Genomic DNA, 15219 nt, shown 5'->3' with positions numbered 1-15219 from the left:
CCAAGTGTCAGGGAGTCAGGTTACTTGAGAGTTGGCGTGCAGGGTGGCAGAGAGAGCCAGAAAGATGCTTACAGAAGGAACAGGGAGGAGGGACTGGGTAGGGGAAGCAGCCATTCAGGACGTGGGGGAAGAGAAGCCTCGTGTGTCACTTGAGATGATTTGGGACCAGGTGACTAGGTAGGGGGAAATGTCATGGGTAGAAGTGAGCATGTCAGAAGCAGGAGCTGGTCTGGGGCGGACAGTGTGTCAAATCTGGCTGAGCATGTTGACTGACACTTGACTAGACTTCCCTAGGTCAGGCCTGGGATGAGGCTGCAGGTGGAGGGCGAGCCGGCAGGTGTTGAAAGCAGAGATGCGGAGCTCCCTGGTGCCGGGAGAGAGAAGGGAGGGCCTGACCTCTAAGCCCTTGGGTGTGTGTGCTACATCTGCTGCTTCCTGCTCAGTTGGCCTTCCAGACTTGACAGACGCTCTGAGCTTTGGCTTCCTTGTCTATCGATGCCTCCATCCCCATCAACTTCCAGAACAATTTCAAATCTGTTGGCAGGATACCCCTCTCCCCCCCACAAAATGGAGAGAGAGTTGCTTACTAATAATGCTGTTTGGTTAGAAGTGGTGGTTCATTGGTGGTTGGGTCAAGAAGATCAAGTCCTTACCAAGAGAAAAGGGAAAAGAGAACCAGGGGCTGCCGACTAAGCCTGCACCATGGCTGTATCAGTGGGACAAGCAGGATCTTGCCACATCACTGAGACCAAGGGCGAAGGGATTTCAAGTGGAATGTCTGCAGGTCCAAAGGCAGACATGTTCTTTGGACATGGCTTGGTCCAGGAGAAAAGGACAGTGCATACGGTGTGTCTCTCGAGGGCTGCTTTTGTAACATTTCCTCGTTGCTTTGCTTCAAAAGGAGGAAATGATTGTGGCAGAGCATTCTGTTAGTGGTTCAAACAATAGAAGTTACGTAGACATGGGCTGTGGTAAAAAGCGGAACACAGCCCTACAGGCCATTGGAAACCCTCCATGTCCGCTATAAATAAATCTGTGTTTCCTCTTAATAAAGTTATAATTTTAAATTATTATAATATTAAATTAGAGAATGGGGCTTTTTCAGATCTCGTGTGGGCAGCTACCAGCATCCATCTGCCAGAGATAATTTAGAATAAAATCAATTGGTCCAAGCCCAAATTGTTGATGTCAGTTTGAGATATTGTTTGTATCAAACTACGCAACCATATTTCAAGTAACATAATGGAAAATATGGAAGAACTCCAACACAGGCCTGTGCATGAATAGAGATGAAAATTAAATCGTCCAGCTTTCTCTTGGTGACGGAAGAATCTGTTCCAATTGAATGGGAGATTATAGGCCGTGAAGTCAAGTGCCATAACATTTGCTTTTAGGATGCCATATATTGTAGTCCGCATCACACAGCAGTGTTTGTTACACTTTTCCCTACCCAGAGATTGTCAGCTCCTTTCTCACTACCCCCTTGCCGAGCCATTAGCTTCCGGCTGGGGAGAGGGCGCCTGATTTCATGTCCTGCCGCTGCAGAGAGCCTTCCCACTCCTGCTCAGTGGCTGGGCATCCGTGCAGGAGCCGTGCCTGCTCCATTCTGAAATCTCAGACTGTTCCTGTCTGTGTATATGTGTGCAACACCACCAACCCCTCCTCACTGGGAGAGGGCGATGCGTTCCCCTGTGTCCTTTGAACTTGACCCACATGAACTCAAAACTTGACAAAGCATACCTTTCACTGTAGTCAGTTTGAGGGTCAAGATGTAAAATATGGGCCCCAGGAGGGTTTAGAAGACTGACATCAGCTTGTGCGCTGGCTCTGCGGGGTCCCTGGGCTCATCCGGCCTGGGAGGTGACAGTGCGACTCCCTAGGCCCAGGGAACGCTGCCGAGGGGCTCTTCATCTGGCCAGCTGCACAGGCACTCAAGCCGGTCTGTCATGATGGTTGCCAGCTCTGCACATTTACTGAAAACTGCTAAGTTGAACACTTCAAACTAGTGAGGTGTATTCTGTATGAATTACACATCAGTATAGCTGTTAAAAGGGGGGGGGACCCGTACTAACTGAAATTTGTTAACATTCACTTTGAGTACCAGTGTTAAAAAAAAAGATGATTCTGAAAGTATAGGGTTTGAGGTGCCCCTTGGCCCCATTTGGCAAAATAGTTGCTTTCAGTGCTGTTGAGTTTTATGTAAACAAGTCCTTTACAAATAGAATTATGTTTTAGATGTGTTAACGGACTCTCAAAGCTTGTGGAAGAGCCATTTTTAATGCAAATAAGTCCCCTTAGCGTGTGACATATGTGGATTGTTTTATGCTGTTTTCTTAAATTGAAGCCCACTCAGACGTTGAGACTTAGCTGCTTGCAGCTGTGGTAACAGAATGATCCCAAAGTTTGTCAAAGGCTTGAGTGTTTCCTAAGCCTATTTGCGGGGGGGGGGGGTGTGCCTGCATAACTTTGGTTCTTCCTTGAGGTGCAGCTTGCAGGTAGTTGCTTCTGAGGGCTGTAACTGTAACATCCTAGTATTAGAGCCATTCTTCTAACACAGTATAGAATACTCTCAGCTCCATTTTCCCAGCAACCTGAGCTTAGATACCCAAGAAGGACAGAGGAACGAATAGTCGCGGGGTGCCTACTAGATGCTTTTGTAGATTTATTTCCACATCATGTGCAGCACTGTGAGACAGAGATTCCTGTTTATGTCAAAGGAACAGGGACTAAAGCAAGCTGGCTAAACTGGGCAATGTGAAGTGGCAGGTGGGAAGCCCAGGTGGCAGTGGGCCCAGGTCTCCCTGACCAAGGAGCCCAGACTTCTCCGTGCACGAGGCTACTCTGCCTCACGGGTGCACCACTGCTCTCCCTGGTGACGTCGTTGGCTGTCACATTACAGGCTAGCAATGGTGATGCTACCTCTGTCTAGTGCATGGAGGCCGGGGGTGGCACAAAGCATCCTGCAGCACTCACACAGAGTGTGAACACAGTGTGTTACTCCACAGAGATCCGGAAAGCCCGGTGCGCATCCAGGTACCCGTGCAGAGTAAACTGGGGACAGCTGGGCTGAAGATGGGCGCCCCTTCAGGTGCAGCCTCATGCCTGTGCTCCTGTAGTGATGTAACCTGTCAACTCCAAAACTCAGCTGGAAAGTGGGTTCAGAGCTGCTGTTGGAACCAGGGGGTTCATATTCTCCCTCTCTCTCTCATATATATATACACATACATATGTGTGTGTACTCAATGTCATTAATTTTAAGCGTCATCTAAGAACTTGACCTTGGCTTTTGAGAAAGGGACCTTCCTCAGGCTACATAGGAAGTTAGTGCCCTAGAGAAAAATGAGACAATCTCAGCCTGAGTTTTCACATAGAAAAAGGACTATTCAATGATTAATACCTGCTGTTCCAATGAGTATTAAGTAAAAATGTAACAAACACAAGATTTGATCAATGCTAAAATCTATATCTGGGTTCCCTATAAGGATATATTTATAAAGCAGTTAAATACTGGCCACTGCCAGAAAATTGTAGTTAAGATGACACTAACTCTCTATAGATAAATGGCCAAGTTCTCATTTTGCAACTTTTATCTTTAACGCTCAGAAATCATTTCTAGGGGGTTCTTGGCCAGATTTTGAAGGAGGACTTCAATCCTCGGGCTGCTGTTTCCTCTGCCCTCTTTATATGTAGCAACTGTATATACGTGTGTGTGTGTGTGTGTGTGTGTGTGTGTGTGTGTGTGTGTGTATTTTGCAAACCTCCCAATTGGAGTTAGAAAGTCATTTGTTTGGCCTTGCAACCTTTCAGGGCACTAAGCAATTTCTCAGGTTTAATATGACAACATGCACTGTGGCCACCCTGCCCTAAAGAACGGCTTCATTGACATTTAGAGTACTCCAGAAAGACCAGTGGCTGAGCACCCGGCGCTCTCACCTCGTTGCTCAGAATTGAGCACTTGAATGGGTGAGCTGAGGCTCGCTCTCCTAGGCACCGCCTCCTTACCTGCGACTTCCAGAGATGTGGTTGACATCACCTAGGCCGAGGAGCAACAAATGCCACTGCTGTGCTGTCAGTGTTGAGCCTGTGTGCATGTGTGGATGGGTGGGTATGGCTCTGGCCCCCAGTCAGGGACACTAGTCCTAATCCAACCGTAGCCTCTCTCCGGAGGACATGAGAAGTATGTTTGCTACTGAGATAGTGAGGTCAGGCTGGCGGCCGGTGTTCATTTCAACAGACAGCTCCATGTCCCACACTGGGTGCATGCTGAAGCCTCAGTCTTGTGCACGGTCCCCAGTGTCTCCACTAGACTTCCCCTTATCCCTTGACCCAGTCAGTACCTGTCCTGGGACCCAGCTGCTCGCCTCTGTCCTGCGCCCCCTGCAGGGCAGTACTGCCCATGGCACTGGCTGAGTTCTCAGTTCTGCTGAGAATGAATGTCCTCTATGATGCTGCTTCCACAGTAAGCATTGAAAGGGCCAGTTTGAAGAGCCTCACAAAAACTATAGCGATATGGGGGTTGCAGGGGAGGAAATAGTGACAGACATTGCATCACTTCCCTGGAGTGAAACAATTGGTGCAGCAAGTTATTCCAAAAGTCTGCAAATAGTGCTTGCTGTAATGGGTGTCCTCCTGCCCTAGGCACCTTTACTCGTTGTTCTGCAAGGAGAAGATGCCTGGGGGAGGATGGGTGGGCATTTGCGGCATGGGGAGCATTGGTTAGATGGCTCCTGGCCTGCGGAAGGTCCTGGCCCCTGGCAGCACCATGGACAAGCATTCAGTCCCAGTTGTTCCACATGTGCAGGGCAGCCCCGTCCTCGCTTGGGCATGCCTAGGAACCTGAGCTGCCTCTCTGTGGCCAGGGCTCATTTGTCATTCAGCCCATGGCTGGTGTCTCTACATTTACTACCTACCCAGAGTTTTTTCAGCCTTCAGGCTACAAATCTGAAGGTGCGCCTGGTGGGCTCAAAATCCCCTATGGACAGCAAAGGCCTGTTTAGTGCTGGCTTGGGCTTTGGGCCTGGTGTCTAAGACTCAAGTTGGAATCCTGATTCTGCTTCCAGTTCCTGCTTCCTGTTAGGGTGTAGCCTGGGGAGCCACAGGTGCTGACTCAGGTGGCTGGGTACCAGCCGTCCCCACCAATCCCGGCATTGGCTTCCTGGTGCCTGGCTTCAGCCTGGGCCAGCCTTTGCTGTTACAGGGATTCGGGGAGCGAAGCAGCAGATGGGAGCTGTCTGTGTCTCTCAGATGAAAAGAACTGAAGAAGTAAACACATACTGTTGCTGCCTCCAGGGGTACCTATCGGGGGCCTCTAGCCTGCACATGTGCAGAGTGACAGCTCTCTGGCATGTGCACCTCCTGCCCCCTGGCTGTGGTCTCAGATGGGCAGAGCCTCATACTGACTTTGGTTTTATTTGCAAATATGCAGCAGGGTTTGCCTACCACTCAGCCCCCTGACCCATGGAAAGCCGCACTCCCAAGCTTCACTTTCTTATGTGAAGTGCATGCTTTTATTTCTATCACTGTGTTAAGTGAATCATCAAAACCCTTTTCTAGCCGTGGACTCTTGCGGAGGCCTGGCCTGGAAGCCTTGGCCAACTTCGTAGCCTGCTAACCTTGGTTCATGTAATGAGATAAGTGCTTAGCAGTTTGGGAGTGAGGATGGTGGGCCCCACTGAAATGTAACTAGATCCGGTGAGGACAAGCTAAGGACAGGCGGTGGCAGGCGACAGCATGTCCTGATTGAGAGCCACAGCAGCCTCTCAGCTGACCTTGCACTGCCGAGAGTGACACTGCTTTCATCTCCCTGGGCTCATGCTGTCTCTCCTTGAGATTCATAGGAGTGCTCCTGGGAATGCCAAAGACTCACTACAAAGAAAAAAAATAACCAAAGCTTGTAATGTGAAGAACTGTGAATTATGATTTTACTAATTGCTGTAATCTGTTTTCGCTTGCTGTAAGAAAATATCTGGGGAATGGATAAGGCAGAGAGGGTTAGGGCTTGGCACTGTGGCCAGAGTGGCTAAAACAGCCGGCTGTGGTGTCAGCATCCCGTACGGGCACAGGTTTGAGTCCAGGCTGCTCCACTTCCAACACAGCCTGCAAAAGCAGTGGTAGATGCCTCAAGTCCTTGGGCCTCCGTATCTGCTAGCTGGATATATCACACTTTGACACTTTGAGCTGGATATTGCTAACTGGAACTACAAGTCATCTCTTTCTGAATTGAGTAGCAGTCATCCACACCCACACGCAGCACTGAGAAAATGCTCAATAAAATTCTACTCTTTCCTGCCTAGAATTATGTATGATATATGTGTGTACATTTTTAATCATTTGTATGCTGGTAATAATTGTAGTGGTAACTCAATCCAGAAAACATGATTTTTATACCTACAACATTGTGATGCTGTGAGAAATAATCATAAATTTCAATTTAAATGCATACTTGATATCAGGAAAAGGTGATAAAATAATAAAACACTTGACATGATATTAAACTGAAGTTCAGGAATAAATAACTAAAATAAATTCCAGGGGCTGAGGTGATGGCATTGCAAATAAAGCCACTATGTGCAATGCCAGCATCCCATAGAGGCCCCAGTTCAGCTGCCACTGCCCTGTGTCCTACTGATAGCGTGGGAACAGCAGTGGAGGAGGGGCCGAGCGCCCAGCAGCTCCCGCCTGCAGCCTGGCCGAGTGCTGACTCTTGTGGTCGGCTGGCGAGTGAGCCAGCACGTAGGAGATCTCCAACTCTGCCAAATGAATCTGTCTAAAAAAGAGTAAAAGAAGGTGAATTCAAGGAGAAGCAATGTTATCAAATTTCCAATAGTATAAATCTTACAGGTTTTTTTTTTAAGTGAATGATGGTTGTTTAAGTGCTGTGGCAGTCATATATAAAGTGTGTTTATGAAAGAAACATACCATGTTTTTAAATGGCAGTATTAAAAATACAACAGAAGTTATGTCTCTTGAGACTAAAAGTTACAAAGAAAAAGTTTCTATATCACCTTAAGATGTGTGAGAGGACATATGTGGGTTTGCAAAACTATTTTAGGAAGTCCTCTGGCAAAATAGCCTGAAGATCACTGGCCTGAGAAATATATCATTTTACACTTACATGAATATTTCTATTCTAGGACTGGTATTAGTTCTGATTAAATAATCTGATTCATTTGTACAAAAGGCATTGGTACATCACACATTTACATTTGTTATGTGGGATGCCGACATTGCAGTAGGTGACTTTATCTGCTGTGCTACAGTATTGACCCCCAGACACGCTTTGTTAATTGCTTAACACCTTGCATTTCTTGCTGGAGATTTCTTTACAGAGGCCAGCCCTTTTTCTGACTTTTTAAAAACATCTGAAAAAATGAGAGCGGAGAATCAATTTGTTATTTGAGTACAGAGCTGTTTCTTCACAAAGCAAAATTTCATTGCCTAGAATCTTCCTGTGGCTCTGGGAAGTGGAAGGGGCATTAGAAATGGAAGTACTTAAGGGGGCCCTGTACTTTTTTGGTAGTGACCTTGAACAACATTGTCAAGCTCTGGCCCTGCCCCTCTCCTTTGATGGAGTAGTTGTTCTCACAGCATGGAAGGGTGAAGTAAGTGGGCTGGAGGGGTGGGTGCGCATGCGCATGCAGTGCTGGCATAGTCAGCACATGGAGCTGAAAACAGTCATGTGAGACCTGCTTGCTCTCCGCGGCTCACGGCTGGCCAGCTTCCCCTGGTTTATAACTGAGCACAGTGCCTCGTGCGCTGGGTCCTGCCTTTTGGAGAAGGGCTGACTAGTGTTTGCTAGTGGTTGCAGGATATGCCTAGAGGCCTGGGGGCAGGAGGCTTTCCTCAGCTTACACCTCACAAAGCGTGGGGTTCCCAGCTTCGCCTTTAGATCCCTATTCTCGAATCCCACAACTCACAACAAATTTGTGCCCTGTATAATTTAATCGGGTTTTGCCCCCATATTCTCGCTTACAAAAGAATAACTTCCTAAGAAGCTCTTGGCTCTGATAATCTCTCTCTCTCTCTCTCTCTCTCTCTCTCTCTTCTGGTGCAAAAGCTGAAGCCCAGAAAGATTGTTCTTTTGTTCTATAATAATTTATTGCACACTCACTACAACACATGGACGCTGTTAGGCCTGGGAAAAAAGATAGGACCCATAACTCTCCCCAGCGGGTGGATGGGACAGCTCCAGCAACAAGAAATGCCAGCTCAGAGTGCTACATCCGGAGATCAGAGAGATGGGTGAGTTGGGGCACAGCCATACCAGGCCATTTCTGGGAAGAGGTCGGTTGCAGAACAGGTCCCATGACAGAGGAGTCAGAGGGGAGCGAGAGCCCGGAAGAGGCTCTCCATTGCTGTCCTTTGTGGACAGCATGGGGAGGAAGTGTTGAGAAACCTGACACAGTGCTTCCAGGCCGGAAATTCTGGAAGCTTCTATGCTCCAAGGCAGGGTCATGGAGAAGGAGGGAGGGCCTCCAGACACGCAGAGGGGCATGCCATTGCCAGCCCCCGCCTGGCACAAACCTCCATCCTTAGGTTACCTGCTGAGTACACAGGGCCATCAGGAGCTCCCCGCAAAGTTCCATTGGCGGCAGCTGGCCTGACTCACACCGTTCCCTGCTCCCCTTCTGTGTTTCCAGCTGATGTGCTTTAGGTCACTGGCACCATGCCTCTCATGCATGGTAGGGTGTGACTAAAGGTCCAGGAAAGTGGGCAACTCCAGGGTCCGCAAAGAGCCCAAGGCCCTCTTCAAGCTAATCTATCCCTATGTGTCCCCAGAGGTCGGTCTTCTGGGTGCCACAAGAAAACATGAGCTCTCATCCTCAAGGTACAAACCAGCAGGAGAAATTCCCAGGCAGGCTGAGAAAACGTGTATCAAGTTTCAGCTTGATTCATTTTAAAACCACCGTGAAAATTGGGACATTTTCTTCGCACCACACTGGGTTAGTCATGGAAATTTTGCCTTAATCAGCCACCACGGCCACAGTCCTGAGGTACGTGCTGTGTGCCATTGGGAACAAGGGGACAGTGCCACCCTGTGTCTGCCCTCCCTGGTGGGCCATGGAATGTAGAAGTGGCTTGCAGTCCACTCTGTGAAAGCAGGCCAAGGATACCTGCATGCCCCTTTGTGGCAAGGAACCTCGGGCTCCATGCTGCTTTTTTTTTTTTTTTTTTGTGGCAGTTTGAACGAAAGTATTCTCTGCACGTGAAAACTACAGAAAAACGGCTGACATGCGCAGTAGGAGGGTCTCCTGTGAGGGATTCTGACTCAACTCTGCCCTGAGTGACAGCGACCAGACCAAGCCTCCAGCATGCATAGAACCTTGTAGCACAAACCCCGGCCAGGAAAACAAGATGGGACAGCCAGGCTTCCCAGGCAGCCGCGGCGGAGGATGGGGTCCTGAAAGTGTTGCCACTGCCACTTGTACCACCCTCTGCACCCGAGTCCTGCTGGGAGGCACTTCTCTAAGCTGTGCTCCTGGGAGAAAAAGACTTTCCCCCTTGAGATTGTTGCGTGTTTGTCATTTTTGTGTCTCTTCGTGATAGCATGTTGAGCATGTCTTCCCCAGGGATGCGCTGGGCTTTGGACATGACAGAGGTGAGCCCCTGCCCGCCTGGGATTCCCGGGAGATGAGTGAGACACCATGCAGCTGAGGCAGCTTGACACTGTGGACTGCCGTGGCCTCCGCCAGCGCCTCGCGCCTGGCAGCCCCAGCACTCGCAGGTGGGCTCAAGTAACTGCGGCTGCGCCCAGGAGGCTGGAGTAAATATGGAGTCCTCCCTGAGGCTGGCAGCCATTTCCTTAGTTGAACTTGGCCATCCCAATACCCCCGTAGACCTCCTTAGTCTACCCCAAGGTGGGTGCAAATCTGAAGCTGTGTCACTGCTGCGCTTGCTCCCTCCTCCATCTCCCAGCCCACTCTGCACACGGGGAGCTTCTCACTGTGACAGTGTTTGGCCAGCTCTCGGAGACCTACCACTCCCCGCCACTGACCTGTGTCGGCTCTTGCTTGCTGAGCAGAGCCCGCCGGTCGCCTGGGGGAGCCTCTTCTCCCCTCCACTCTGCCGCATGGCCAGGTCCTAAGGTATGACTCCCCTCCACCCCCACCAGAGCCACGCTCCCAGACTTCACAGCTGCATTTGTATCTCCCGGGGAGACTGGCACCCACCCATGCCCAGGCTGCACCCAGGCCAACCAGGCCTATTCCTGGGCTGTGTTCAGGATTAGGGTTTTGGCTTCGATTTTTAAATTGTTCAGGTGAGTCTGCTGCATGGCCAGAGTGGAAAGGGAGAGTTAATTAGGCTTTGATTTTTCTGGAATCACTGTACCCTGCTCAATTTTTGCTTCTAGAGTTTGTTTCCATTTCCTGGACAGAGTCAGTTGGTATATGGGCCAGCTCGGTCCCTGGTAGCTCCCTGCCAAGGCACTTGGCAATGGCCTGTGGGTTGAAACTTTCAATGGCTTCTCTCCCACCTCCTCCCCAGGCGGCCTGCTCGGCATCCACCCCTCGGTTCCCTGTCCTGGTCCCCAGCCTCTGGCTTCCTCTGCCCTGCACGGTGCCTTCACCCCTCACCCTGCAAGAGGCCTGCCTGTCCCAGCCCTTGTTCCCTGCTGCTAGGGGAGTTGGGCCTGTGCATGGATGACCTGCCAGACTCGTGATGTACAGAGTGGACAAGGAGAGCAAGAAGAAAACATAAGAGGGAGAACAGTTTGGAAACGAGGAGGTAAATCATGGATTGCAGTGCAATAGAGGATTGCGTAATAACCAAAGTGTTGAAGGATTTTTGGAAGTGAAATCAACAGAATGCAGTTATTGGGTCTATTGATAGAGAAATGCCAGGAGGAGAATAGACTAAACACTGGTGGTGCTTGTCCACATGTGGTAAGATTGCAGTTGACTTTGTTGTTACAGTTTCATGGGCTTTGCTTTTTAAAGATTTATTCATTTATTTGCGTGAGTTGCAGACACACACACACAGAGTATGATAGATCTTCCGTCTGCTGCTGTACTGCCCGGATGGCTACAGCAGCCAGGGCTAGGCCAGCCTGAAGTCAGGACCTTCATCTAGGTCTCCCACTTGGGTGGCAAAAGACAAGCACGTGGGTCAGCTTCCGCTGCTTTCCCAGGTCATTAGCAGGAAGCTGGAGCAGAAGTGGAGCAGGCAAGACTGGAAGCAGTGGCCATCTGGGGTGCTGCCATCTCAGGCAGCAGCTTTACTCACTATATCACAAATGCCAGCCCTCATTTCATGGACTTAAAAAAAAACATTGGCCATGTAATTAGAGTTCATTTGGTGAGCGGGAAGGAGGGTGAAGTTAATGTCAGATGACAATATTTTGTTCAGTCCAAATGTGTCTTAGGGAGTTTCTACTTCCTACACCTTGGAGTTGGTAGAACAGAGTCCTGGGGTAGAGTTGGTGCATGGGAAGGGTGGGAGATGGGGTGACTTTCAGGAATATTCGAGTTTCCAAAGGAAGGCCCCTGAGAAGGGCCAGCACGTTAGGCTGGCTCTGGAGAAGGGCCTGCCAGCAGAGGGCGTCTTCTTGGCTCTTGCTCGGTGCCCTGCTGAGCTGCCTGGAGCAGTGGGGCAGGAGGCGCTGGAAGCTGGTCTTCCCATTGACCTCGCAGCACCATGGAGATATTTCTCTGCCCTGTCTCTGCAGATGGTTAACCTTTGATTACACTCACTTTGCCCTGATATGAAGAGCTAATTGAGTAATTATTCACTCACCAAGTGCTAGAATAATGTCACACAGTACCGTTCCAGGTGTTAATTTAATGGCTTCTCCTGACCAGTGATTTGTGCTTAGTTTTGCATTTTCTGCTAAAAGAAATAGTTTGCCCCTAATGCCTGTCTATTCGGAGGAGAGAGCTTTCACATAGCCAGCCCGCTCAGAGCCATCAGCAAAGGAGTTCTCCCCCAAATAAAGGGAGGAAACCACACATCATTTCAGTATTAACCTCTCGGTCCTGAGCCAGCATGTCTGCAATTACGGCAGCTAAGATGATTTCATCTGCAAATAATGGGTATCTGATTAAAACTGGCTGAAATAGGAAAGGTTTGTTCGTTTCATATGGCACACTGCCTAAACGGTGTGATGGCTTCAGGTTTGGGTAAGTGCCTGTCACAGTTGCCAGGTACCCATGTTCTTTCAGTCTTTCTGCTCTGCTGTTCTCAAGGTTTCCAGAACATTGGCCAGGCCACCCTGTCATGATCATAAGGTGGCTGCCACAGCCCCCAGCACCCGGTCCTTGCACAGTGACACCCCAAGCAGGAAGCAAGTGAGAATGACATGAGGCACCTTCCCCTCTCCCTAGCCAGAGATGAAATCTCTTTCCCAGAGGCTGTTGGTAGACTCCCTTGGGTTTTCAGTTACTTGAATTGGGTTCCACAGCTACCTGTAGACTAGTCATGGGCAAATGTAGTTCAGGCCAGGGACTGGGCACTTCCTCCTGAAACAAACGGGGGCTCTGTTAGAAGGAAGAACAGAAATGGCTGGGGAAAGCAGTGCCTGCCATGATGCCTGAGTTACCTCTGCTTGTGAGGACTAAATGTCATTGACCCAGTCATGATGAAGGTCAGCTGCTTTGGCTAGCCATTCCCTTCAGCATATCTCTCTCTCTCTCTCTCTCTCTCTCTCTCTCTCTCTTTTCCCCGCCCCCCCCCCCCGTCTGTCTCTGTCTCTCTCTCTATCAAACACAAACACTTGGTTTGTACATCCTCAGAACTCCGTAGAACCAGAGATCCCCTTATCCTGATCATACATTGAAGAAGGTGGCAAAGTCAGTGCAAAGGCCTTCCTCTGCACATGTGGCATATGCTGTGACAAAGTGCCAGGATGCGTCCATATTATTCGTTTTTGGCTGTGCTTACTGGTGTCACTGAGTAGCCAGTAACAGTGGAGGAAATGATTGTGTGGACTGGTAACCGAATAAGGTCTCCACGGAGTGGTGTCTCTGAAGGCAGCGGGTCAGCCCTGTGAGTCACCTGCAGAGGTGCAGGCTTTGGCTCCTCCTTGGGGGAGTTGGCCAGAGCACTGGCGCAGCCAGAGGAGAAGCCTGCCCTCCTCCCGCCTTGTGTCTGGGAATCCACGAGCAGTGCTCGTTTGCCCCGGCCCTTGTACCTTGTGATTGCTGCCTTCTGTGTGGGGACTGCAAGAACCTTTATCTCCTGACGAGGACTTGAATTTGTGGAAGAAAGAGGCTTCTGCCTTTAATCCCCTTTCTTGCTTTTTTCCCATTTTTAAATTTTATTTTTGACAATCTTTACGTAGTTAATTAGGGCAAAAAGGTTCAAGGACTACGGGAAAGTGGGTAAGACTATCATTTCCACATTTTTTTCCTATATCTGGGGTAAAGCGGGAGGTAAAGGGAGAAGCCCCACCCAGTCTCCCACCCACCCACCCCAGGTCCCCAGTGTGGGGCATGCTCTGAGGGTCTTGCTCAAGTGGTTTTGATAGTTCAACAGTTCTGGATTGCTGCCATTCTCGCCATTCCAATCACAATGAGGTCACTGAGGATTCCTCTGATTGACATAGTCCATCACAGAGTCTCCGTTTACCCTGTTTTTCACTGTCAACATATGGCTGGGGTAGTTGGTTGATTAGTTCTCTCTTTCTTTTCATGGTTAGGGATCTGAGTCCAGCAGTTCGACTGGGGGGATCCCTAAAGAAACTTTGTCTAGACCAGGTTCTTGTGTGTACTTGTAAGTACGGGGCCCGGTACAGTCTATCGCCCCACTCCGCTGGCAGTTGCAATTGCTGGGTCGGTTCTGTTTCCAACCCTGTCTTCTACTGGAACCAATGGGTGTTGCAGTCCAGCCTGATTCTGCCTTCACATAAACCAGTGGGAGCTGCAGCCTAGTCGGAGCGATCCACAATAACCCCCACCAGGCCCGCTCCCTACCCTGGATCCCATGCTTGCCAGTCTGTCCCACATCCCATTCAGCTCTCATACATGTCAATGGGCATTGAGGCCTAGTTCACCCTTTGTTGCTTTTTAAAGATTGATGGATATAGCTTGAGAAGGGCAAAAGGAAAGACATGTTTCCCTTCCATGCCAGCTCCTTAAACGGAGCAGGAAATGATCATTTCATTCTGTTCAATACACGTGTTGACTGACCTCAGAATGTTGACAGCCTTTGTGCACAATGGGACAGAAGCCACGTGCAAAGAACCTTTTCTTGCTGTGATTTTTTTTTCACCCTTTAAAGACTGTTTTGCTTTTGTTTTAGACCTAGAAGGTTTTGACTCCGTGGTGTCATCTACTGAGAAACTCAGCCACCCAACCACAAGCAGACCAAAAGCTACGGGGAGGCGGCCTCCGTCCCAGTCGCTCACATCTGTAAGTGTCTCTGTGTAGCATCTCCCCTCTTCTCTACAGGTGACAACAGAAAAGAAGAGTAAGGACTTTAGCTACGGATGCTTCTTCAAGTAGGTGGCCTGGAGAACACCCAGCACAGAGGGAGACCATGCAGCCCATGGTCAACTGCTAGTGAACCTTCTTGAGTCCAGCAGAATTTATTTCTGTTTGTTCTGTGTGTTTCTGCCACCCAGGTAGCAACTGCTGCCCAGTCCCACCTCCTTCTACTCCCCATCCAGAATGATTCTTGCTTGAACCTGAAATGAAACCGGTGAGGGGGAAAAAAGCAAGTTTCATGATGGGCACCGGAAAGTTAGGCTGATGGGTCTCTAAGCAAAACAACCTTGGCCAAACAAAAACAAAGACCTACCTATGTACAGCCCAAGCAGTGGCTGAATTTTCGTCCCCTAGTGCTCTGTTGTGACACCTCACCCTGCAGAACCCCACATGTAGGAGATCCCATTCAGAGCTCTTGGCATTGGCCATGGTTTTGGGGTTGGATCTTTTTTTATTCCTTCTGTTGCAAAGCCAGTACCGATTGACTGTCCCAGATTTTCAGAACAAAACATGTTGACCTGCATTGCTGCTGCCAAAGCGAAGAACTGTTGACCTGTTGCTCTGCGTCAGTTACTATAAAAACAGTTTTGCATACAGAAAATGAGTTCTTCAACAAATGAGCCCACAGATAGTATGCATTAGTTTTCAAATTGCTTCCAGTCATTGCCAGTTCTGTAACATGGGGTACTAGTCTAACCCTGGACTCTGGGAGCTTATTTAGCCTGCATACCATTTTGAAGCATTTACGTTCCCAGTTCTTCATTATGATCAACACTCAAGTAAACACCACTATAGAAAA

At 49.3% G+C, this 15219-nt stretch overlaps 1 protein-coding gene across 8 annotated transcripts in view; it reads left to right on the top strand.

Moving 5' to 3' along the window:
• The window catches only part of SH3KBP1 (SH3 domain containing kinase binding protein 1), a 336326-nt gene that overhangs the window by 306365 nt on the left and 14742 nt on the right, over positions 1-15219 (top strand). For all 8 annotated transcript variants that reach the window (XM_004597477.2, XM_058658245.1, XM_058658244.1 and 5 more), the window contains one exon: positions 14236-14345. In XM_004597477.2, coding sequence (XP_004597534.2) covers positions 14236-14345 — 110 coding nt within the window. The remainder of the gene's footprint in view (positions 1-14235; positions 14346-15219) is intronic.

This window comes from Ochotona princeps, chromosome X, assembly GCF_030435755.1.
Source record: "Ochotona princeps isolate mOchPri1 chromosome X, mOchPri1.hap1, whole genome shotgun sequence".
Classification (NCBI taxonomy): domain Eukaryota; kingdom Metazoa; phylum Chordata; class Mammalia; order Lagomorpha; family Ochotonidae; genus Ochotona; species Ochotona princeps.
This window is presented reverse-complemented; position numbering and strand designations above follow the sequence as displayed.